The sequence below is a fragment of the Mus caroli genome, unplaced genomic scaffold (assembly GCF_978045245.1).
Source record: "Mus caroli unplaced genomic scaffold, Mus_caroli_1 scaffold_4, whole genome shotgun sequence".
Taxonomy (NCBI): Eukaryota; Metazoa; Chordata; class Mammalia; order Rodentia; family Muridae; genus Mus; species Mus caroli.
Genome location: NW_028227259.1, coordinates 122,420,534 through 122,430,229, shown reverse-complemented (window position 1 = coordinate 122,430,229; position 9,696 = coordinate 122,420,534). Strand labels below are relative to the sequence as shown.

At 51.5% G+C, this 9,696-nt stretch overlaps 1 protein-coding gene across 4 annotated transcripts in view; it reads left to right on the top strand.

Annotated features, from left to right (window-relative positions):
• The first annotated feature begins 4 nt into the window (after positions 1–4).
• Rnft2 (ring finger protein, transmembrane 2) overlaps positions 5–9,696 on the top strand; it is a 54,154-nt gene continuing 44,462 nt past the window's right edge. For 2 of the 4 annotated variants that reach the window (XM_029476895.2, XM_085837089.1), the window contains exons 1-4: positions 5–161; positions 2,168–2,352; positions 2,714–2,772; positions 7,681–8,153. In XM_029476895.2, coding sequence (XP_029332755.1) covers positions 2,329–2,352; positions 2,714–2,772; positions 7,681–8,153 — 556 coding nt within the window. In that variant the 5' untranslated portion in view covers positions 5–161; positions 2,168–2,328. Of the gene's footprint in view, positions 304–2,167; positions 2,353–2,713; positions 2,773–7,680; positions 8,154–9,696 lie in introns of all 4 variants that reach the window. The other 2 variants (XM_021163275.2, XM_029476896.2) reach the window with 2 other exon arrangements.

Genomic DNA, 9,696 nt, shown 5'->3' with positions numbered 1-9,696 from the left:
CGGGCCTTCTCGGACCAGAGGCAAGCCTCCCTGTGCGAGGGTCCTAGCGCCGTCCGTGTTCTCGGTGGCACAGCCAGCCGGAAGTCACGTGGCGCCCTGGCCACGCCAGGGATTGGCTGGGCTGGATTAGCAGAGGCCGTGATTGCTGCAGTGTCTGGCAGGTAAACGAAGGCGATGCTCGGCCGCCTCTACCCTGTGACCCCGCGAGCCTAGCGGCAGAGGCGCTTCGCCGTCGGGTCTGGGGACGCCGCTCGCGCACAAGCGTCCTGTAGGGGACCGTACAGCCTCCTAGGGAGGACCAGGGTGTGTGGGACGGAGATGGTCCATTCATTCATTCTGTAGCATCCTGTGGGCTCCAGTAGTCGATAAGAGCATACTTGTACCGCCCGCTTGCCACAGAATTGTGGGCATTTAATTTATGACGTTTTCTCAAAGCTTGTAGGTGGAAACTTGGGGGACACCGTGTTTTAGTTTCCCCGAGGATAAGGAGTAGTGGGGCCACCCGGAGTATCAAGCCAGATTGCAAATTCTTGAGACATGTTATCTGATGGATGACAGTTCCTTTATGAAAATGGCAGGGTTGAGGGTGTAGCTAGGTGATAGAGGGCTTGCCTGAATATGAAGATGATGCCAAGGAGTCTTTTCCTAGCTAATGTAACCTTGCAGAAAAGACAGGCACCTTAGCCTGTGGCTTCCTAGCTAGCTGCAGCCGAGAAGGCTGTGCAGAATTAATTAATTCCGCACCCATTTGTGTTGGCCTGGGCTAAGAGATGGATCTTTCTCTGTAGGGAAAATATGCCGGGAAACTGAGCCTGTTCATGGAAGCATATTCTTTATTTCTTAAAAGATTTTATGTATGTATGTATGTATTTTTTAATTACATGTGAGAGTGGGTTTGCCCATGGGAGTGCAGGTGCCCTCCGAGGTCAGTAGAGGGAGTCAGATCACTTAGAGCTGGAGGTACAGGTAGTTGTGAGCCACCCTTGTGGGTGCTGGGAACTGGACTTACATCTTCTGCAGGAGCAGTAGCTATATGGAGTCTCTCTCCAAGCCTTGCCCCTTCTTTCTTGGCTTTTTATTGGTGCGGGAGGTAAGACGAGGTGTGTGCTGATCTGTCGCTGGGGAAAATCAAGGTGATCTAATCTCTGCAGAGACATTGGCCTTCCATCTCTGCAACTCCAAGGAGGAGGGGCAGCCCAGACACAGGACCTCTCACGGGTCATAGTAAACAAACCCGCATGTCAATGACTGGTAAGTGCTGTGAGGGAAGCAGCCAAGACCCAACAGGAAACCCGAGAGAAAAGGAGGCCTCTGGAAGGAGCTGCCATTAGCCTCAAAGGAGGTAGCCTGCAACCCTCAACTGGAAAACCATGCCAGGGAAGGAACAGCAGGTACAAAGGCCCAGAGGCAGGAACTCTTAACTTTAGAGTGTCCGGAGGTACCTGGAGTTCTTATGGCCAGAGATAAGTCACAGAATCAAGGTTGTAAAAGGGTAATGATAACCCCCAGCACAGCCTGGAAGCCTCCAACGACTCTGATTTTTATTCTGGTTTCACTTACAAGCCAGTAGAAATTCTAAATCATTTTTATGCCCCCCCCCCGAGTGTGTGCTTGTGCACATCTGTGCGTGTGTATGTGTGTATAAGCGTGCATGTGCATATGTATACATGTAGGTATGTATGGATGCTCGGGGTGGGGGGCCATTGCAAATGTCTAAGGAGGTCAGAGGTCACCCCCAGGTGTCATTCTGCCAGAACTGGGCACCTTATTTTTTGAGATAGAATCTCTCACTGGGACCTAGGGCTCCTCAGCTGGAAGGACTTGGCCAGGGAGTACTGGGAATCCTGGTTCTGCCTTCCCAGTGCTGAGATTACACAGTGCAATACCATGCCTGGCTACTTACAGAGGTGCTGGGGATCAAAGTCAGGTCCTCATGCATGTGTGGCAAGCACTTTATCCACAGAGCTCTCTCTCCAACCCTCAGGATGCATAGTTTGCTGATAGGACAAACCTAGTAAGGCCATAAGCCACCATCAGCACCTCAGGGAGGATAGCTCCAAGGCTACCAGAACTACTGGGCTATTACAGTACCCAGTCACATCTGACAGCTTATTCTGTAACAAGTCATCCCAAGGCCTGTTCACACAAGTGCTTTGTGCCACCCAAGGTCTGCTGTTTCCGATGGGTCTCCTTCCCTGTGCTTCCCTCTGAAGAAGAGGAGGAAGAGGAGGAGGAGGAGGCCTGCTCTCTCTGGGACCCAGTGACCACATCCCATCAGGAACCCTGAGTGTCCACGGCACATTTCGTCAGCATGGAGTTCTGAGGTCCATGTGGCTCCTTGCTGCGCACCAGGTGACGTGTCTCCAAAGGGATTTCTACCTTCACTTATGAAGTGATGGAACCCTGGGTCCCACCGCTCCATTATCTCCCCAGGAAACAGATGGGGAGTGGGGAAGCCACAGAGAGGTCCCTGGCTTCTCTGAGGCCACATAGCAAGTTAAAGGGGGGCAGTGTCTGCTGCTCACTGCACCCCAGCAAACACCAGTGTCTGCGCCCCTATTTGTTGTTTTCTCCCTTTTGGGTAGGAGCCACCTCCACCTGTGACTCTCTGTATTCTCACTGTGAGATGGGGTACTTATTTACAGTCACCATGACAACAGGCAAGGAAGGGGTGTGTCCAGAGATGTAGCTCACACGTGTGTGTCGCTTTCAGGTGCTAAGGAAAATGCAGAGACGCCACAGTAGCAACACGGACAACATTCCACCTGAAAGGTAAGAGTCTCTGCCCCCCCCCCCCAATTTCCTCCCATCTGGGGAACCTAGCCTTTTCAATATTAGTTATTGGGGATATAAAACAGACCCAATAGAGAATTGCTTTGCAGTGTATTTGGCAGCTTCCCCTTCCTATAAGAACGCACCCAAGGCCGCCGGCTTTGTAAAGAGAAAAGGTCTGTGAAGATCACAGTCTTGGAGGCAGAGAGAGCCAAAGGCAAGGCCGGCTCAGTGGCCATATTTGACCTCATCACCTAGTGGCGTGGTTGTCGGTGGCGGCTGCATGCGTGGGTGACTGTGATTTACTTCTCAAACATGATGGAGAGGACCAGGTAGCCTCCGTGGATAAAGTGCTGTTGTCTTAGGACAATTGTCAAACTTGTGAGACAGGTCTATGTGACTCAGATTCTTCCTGCCAGGTTTTCATATATAGAGACACCTGGCCTCCCTCCATGAGCTGCTGCAGCAATCCCCACAGGGTCTGGCCTGCCTACTGGAGCATCCCTGACCAGTAAGGAGGCTGCGAAGCTCAAAGTCAGGGAGCTGGCAGATCGGTGCCTGGTGAGAGCTGGTTCCTGGATGGCTGTCTGCTTGCTGTGTGAACCAATGTGATTACTGGGGTCACTTTCAGGAAAATGAGTGTTTCAAAGGCAGCGGCATCACCAAAAAAGCCCAGCCCAGCAGGGCTGAGACTCACACTGGGATCCTCCCTGGAGAAAACTGTCTAGGTCTTCCTGGGGCAACATGCACGCAGCTGTGGAGGTGCATGAGGCAGGGGAGGGGGCAGGGTCTGATGACCTCCCCCCTGCTCGCTCTTTCTCTGTGAGGAATGTGTGCAGCTGTTCTGATTTCCGGAAGGTAACAGCCACATCAGTCCCAGAGGACCGTGTTGTGTTGTACACCAATATCCAATCTCAGGCATCTATCGTGAACACGGATAGGGAACAGATGCGCCAGCTGTGGTGCCTTTCATGGGAAGCAGCAACCTCCAGGTCTCAGACTCTCCAGCCGTAGAGAGGTGATACAGGTGAAGTTAGAGCCCCTGATGGAACAGTGTATTCGAGAGCCCAAGGACACACACACAGCACCCGTCCTTCGGTTGACAAGCCGGGTGGCATCTTCTGAGCTGAGGGCAGCTTTGCTCTCAACTGAACCCGGACAGATGTCTCTGGGGACAGAGACAATGGCAGATAGAACACTGCCCACCGTGCACTGAGGGGCCAAGCCACACCTCCCTAAGAGCCCCCTGAAGATAAGATGTTTGAGAGGGCAGGTCCGTTAGCAAAGACACACAGCCAGGAAGTGGCAGGGCTGAAATTTGATCTCTGGTCCATTTGTTCCTTATCAAACTTTGTGCTTTAATCTTTAAATTACATTATTTATTTATAGTTTTTAATTACATTATTTATAATGTAAAATTACATTATTTGTAATGTTTAATTATTTATTTGTAATTTTAATTACATTTATTTATTTACATTATACATGTATTTGCCTCCAGCTACTGGTATCACAGGCAACTGCTAAAACTACCCAGTTTTTACATGACAGCCTCCACTGCCAGCCACAGCACTAGGTGATAGTCAAAAATGACCACTGAGCCGGCCTTGCCATTGGCTCTCTCAGCCTCCAAGACTGTTGTTGTCTCTTATAAAAAGATAAAGAGAGAAGGGATATGTTTGGTGGATGTGCAGTCAGGTGTGGGGGGAAGGGATGCCTCTGTGGGCCCAAGCTAAGGCATCCCTTCCCCCTGAAGGACCAGCCACACAACTACATGACAGTAGAGTATAGAATAGAGTTTATTCAGGGCATGGGGAGGGGAGTTAAGAAGAGACAGAAAGGCAGAGAGAGAGAGAGAGAGAGAGAGAGAGAGAGAGGCCAGCCATGAGCACGTGGTGGAGTGGGGGGGGGAGAGGGAAATGGGGAGAGAAGGAGTAAGAGGCAAGAGGACAGAGCGAGAGCAAGAAGGCAAGAGAGAGAGGAGGGGGCAAGCAGCCCCTTTTATTGAGAGTCAGGCATACCTGGCTGTTGCCAGGTAACTGTGGGGCAGAGTGTAGACGAAATGCCAAAATGCTAACAACTGTGATCTATATAAACCTTTTCTCTATAAAGCCAGCTGCCTTGGGTGTGTTCTTACAGTGAATGGGGTGCCTGTGTCATGGCATGTGTGTAGGCCAGCTTGTGGGAGTTCTCTCTTTTCACCAGGTATCAAACTCAGTTTGCCAGCCTTGTCTGCAGACACCGATACTCAATACTCATGAATGCATCTCATGGGCTCTTTCAGATGCATAGTTGGCCTTCTCACTCCCCTGGGCTGTGAGCTCGGCTGCTCTTAAGTGGTTAAGTTGGAAGTGCGTAGTCTCCAGCTCCCTAAGGAATGGTCTTTCCCATTTAGGCTACAGTCCCAGCTGGATACAGGAGAAGCTGAGGGGGAGGGAGACCAACTAAAAAAAACCCCTTGGTGGTTTGAGCTTTCCCTATTTGTCCCGAAGTTCCCTGGAGCCTCAGGAACTCAAGTGAGCTCAGGGGTTGCGGGAGGCTTTCCAGAGTCGCCTGGGGCGGTGGGGTCATCCATGCAGGCCTGAACACCAGGCAGGACGTGGGCTTCATGAGCCAAGCTCTTGAGATGCGGAGCGAGCTCGGTCCCTCTGAGACACATAGCCATGGTGTCTGTTGTTGTTGCCGCCGCTAATATCATCAGTATTTTTATCCGGAGCCCCAGGGAGAAGGACCACACAATTCCCAGGCTTTGGAGGCCACCAGGGAGGGGGCCCAGAGGGGAGAGTAATGAGGCCACGCCAGGGTTGGGATGACATTACCATGAAGCCCAGTTTGTGAAGGAAACAACCCCGAGGTTTCTCCAGACCAACCTGTTCCTTTACCCTCGGTGTCCTGTACAGCAGCAGTAGGCTTTCCACAGAAAAAAAACAAAAACAAAAACAAACAAAAACAAAAACAAAACAATTGACTCCATGATCAGGTGAGTTTTGTAAATACCAACCTCAATCAAATGCTTTGAACAATCCCACCTATCTGTGTGTGCTGGGCGTCCTGCCAGAAATGGTTCTCTCCTTTTAACATGTAGGTCCCAGGATTTGAACTCAGGCTTTGCAGCAAGTACTTCTACCCACTAATCCATGCAGTTGGCCCCTAAGATGTACTGTGTTAATTACTGGCCAGACTAATCCCTCATTCCTCCAAACAGCATTGGTTGAGCAGGCCCTGTGCGAGATGGATGCATTGTGCTTTCTGGAGAGGTACAAAGGGAGTGATCAATCAAGGTTGTCCCTGTCACTCAGATCTCCAGGAGATTTGTCACGGTAGAGCCCCCTCCCCGGGCTTTGATGGGTCTGGACCACTGGCAGTTTTGCTGGGCTCCGCACTGTAACCACAGCACACAACTAGGATTGAGCGCCGTGAGTCTCTAGGGAAAGGCGGGCAATAAATTGACCACCAAGTCCCCTGCAGGCAGGTGCAGGCTTTAGAGGTAGCCCTGTCTTCCCATCAAAGAGGAGCTGTGTCGTCTGACATCTGATGGAGAAATGCAGGGAACCTAGACAGGGTGGGGGAGGGCTAGGGGACAGTCTAGTGCCCAAGGCAGCTGAAGCAGGAAACTCTTGACAGGTAAGAAGTCCACTGATAAACTGGGGCTTGGGGTGCTCATCTGTAACCTCAGTTTTCATCTGTAAAATGGGAATGCACTTGGTATCTGTCTCTAGAGCTTAGCAGAGTCTTCTAGAAATATAGACTGGGGGCCTTAGAGAGCTTTTAGTGTGATAGTGAAATACTAACTCTACCTATATTTAATAATTACATGAATTAATGATCAACTAGTAATTAAACAACTAATCATATCCATATAATAAGTAGAGGCTGGGTAGCACAAGGTCAAGGCCAAAGCAGCTTTTATGGGGAGTGACTGAGAGTGAGAGCCCAGGGCTGGGTTATGGCTCAGTGCAGAGAACGTTCACCTTGCACTCAGAAAGCCCTGGGTTCAATCCCCAGCACTGTATAAACCTGATGTGGTGGCACACACCTGGAATCCCAGCATTTGGATGGTGGAGGCAGGGGAACTGGGAGTTCAGTTTGAGGTCAGCTTAGAGAATAGATGAGACCCTGACTCAAAAATACACAAATGTAGGCTGTAAAGTTGGTCCACCTGGGACCAAACCCTCCTTTCTTATTCCTCACCAGCAATTCACCAGTGACCAAGTGCTTGCGTCTGTGTGTGCCTCAGTTGGTTTATCTGTGAAATGGGGATATTATGTATAGCTGATGTAGGCTGGTAGGAGGATTTCATGAGTCATTTAGAAACACACAGGACCGCATACAGGACCTCGAGCAACAATACCCAGCCTTCTTCCCAGTTTCCCAAGACAGGGTGAGTTGCCCAGCCTGGTCTTGAAGTTGGACGTCTCTCAGCCTCCCAGGTTCTGGGATCACAAGCCTATTGGAGCTGGTGCCACTGGTGGCTTCCCACACAGAGATTTGATTTCTCATGATACCCAAGGCAGCAAAGGGCGGGGTCCACTTCCTGGAGTCTCTCTTCTCCATCTGCTGTGTGTCTGTCCCACAGAGACATCTGCCATTCGGGACTGGGGTCCACTATTTAAGACCCTCCCCTAAATAGGGTCACGTTCTGAGGTTTGGATGTTAGGGTTATCTCACAGTTCCGGATGTTCGAGGTGCATCTGATTGTGGGGTTTTCCTGGTTCACTCCCTCTTCCCAAAAAGCTTTCAGGATTCAATCCTGGGGATAAACTTGATATCCTCTAAGTGTGCAGACCCCCCTTCCCTCTAGACATCATAGTGGAGTTAAGTCTGCTCCCTCCCAGCACAGACACCGATCTGCTGTGTGAGTTTGGGGCCTGGTCTGATGTGAGCTTTGTTTGTCATCTTGTCTCGCAGCAGAAGTCGCAGCCAGGCGCTCAGCCCCGAGGCCAGCGTGGATGAGGGTGGTGTATTTGAGAGTCTGAAGGCAGAGACGGCCTCCCCTCCTGCGCTTTTCTCAGGCCTGGCAGGTAGCCTGCCTGCCAGCCCCTTCCCAGCAGGCCTGGTGCTGGGCTCCACAGCGGGTGGCGGGGATGTCTTCATCCCCATGCCAGCCACCAGGGATGAGGCTGGTGGCCGCAGCGCTGAAGGAAGCACCTACCACCACCGCCAGGCCCACCACCACTTCCACCATGGTGCCCACCGCAGTGGCTCCCTGCTGCAGCACGTGGGTGGGGACCACCGTGGACACTCAGAGGAAGGGGTCGACGAGCAGCCCGGAACTCCAGCACCCGCACTGTCTGAGCTGAAGGCTGTGATCTGCTGGCTTCAGAAAGGACTGCCCTTTATCCTCATCCTGCTGGCCAAACTGTGCTTCCAGCACAAGCTGGGTGAGTCCCAATGGGCCCTCAGCGCCAGGGAAGAACTGCACATGCCTAGAGCTAGGTCCAGACCGTGTGCCAGGGACTGCGCATGCCTAGAGCCAGGACCAGCCTGTAGAGGAACCATGGAGTTTTGGGTCAGCCCTGGATTCAAATTTCCAGCCTAACTGTGTGACCTTGATCAAGTGGCCTGACCTCTCTGACCTTCGGTTTTCTCCTCTGTCCAGTGGGGTTGAGATAGAAACTTCTTTAGCTGGTCTGTCTGTAGGTAGGAAGGGAAGAATAGAGCGTTAGGCTTTGGGGAGCACAGCTCTGGCCCTTTCTAGCTGCATGACACTGGGTATTTTATTTAGCTCTCTGCTTTGGTTCTGACTGTCTTTCAAATAGGGGTTAAATACAAACAGCTGTTCCTCTCAATCTCCCAATTCTCCATCTGTGATTCAGCCAACTACCCTAACAAGACAGTTAAGGAAGAGATGGGGTATCTCAAGGGTGTAAAGTGCCTGCTCGTAGACACGGGGACTTCTGTTCATCACTAGTAAACCCATGTAAACAGCTGGGCAAACACTAGCATCCCAGTGTTGGGGAGGCAGAGACGGAGAATCCCGGCAGCTCACTGACCAGGTTCCGTCACTGTGAGTGTTCAGAGGTGATTTAACCTATTGCAGAGGGGAGGGGTGTTGGGTCTATGCAAATATCGTGCCATTTCCTGTTCAAAGTGAAGCAGCCACAGATTTGGGAGTCTACAGGGATCCCAGAACACCCCTCACAAACACTGAGGGGTGACTGTACTTTGTGGAGTCCCAATGAGGAAGCCTTTAAAGGTCATGCATTTAAAACACATAAAGGAAGTGTTCGTTACCGCCTCGTATTCAGACCACCAGATCCGGCCAGATGGCTCAGCAGGTAAAGGCCCTTGGCACCAAACCTGATGACCGGAGTCCAGTTCTCCCGACCCATTGTAGCACGAGAGAACCCACTCCTACAGGCTGTCCTCTGATCACCCCACGAGTACCATCTCACACACATGCACACACTGACAGAGCCTGGCACATAGCAGGTACTCGGCATGACGGGGCCTCGTGTAGCCCTTAGCCAAGTACCTAGCGTACTCTTATGAGCTATGCTCTGCCGCTCTGCCCTGCAGTGTTTATAGACTGTGACTCAGTTACTTCTTCTCATACAACCTCCAGGGCCAGAGAGGTGGCTCAGTGGGTGATGGTGCCAGCCTTGCAAGCACCCGTGGTCCTGGGGAAGAAGACAGCTGTGGAGGGTTGTCCTGACCTCCTTACATGCACTGCGGCGACAAGTGTAGCCTCACAGTCAGGGACTCACACACAATAATAATAAAACCAAAGCAACAAAAAAGAGAATCTCAAGATGAGACCATCTTTTGTGTCTTATTTTCCCCTCTCTGGAGAGCTCCAGCCAAGTTTATCACCCCCTTCCTAGCTGGAGCCCCTATGTCACCACCCATCCCTTCTGTCCCTAGGAGTGGAAGCCAGCATGTCCTTAAGTCTCACCCTAAATTCTGCCAAACTTGTGTCTAAGG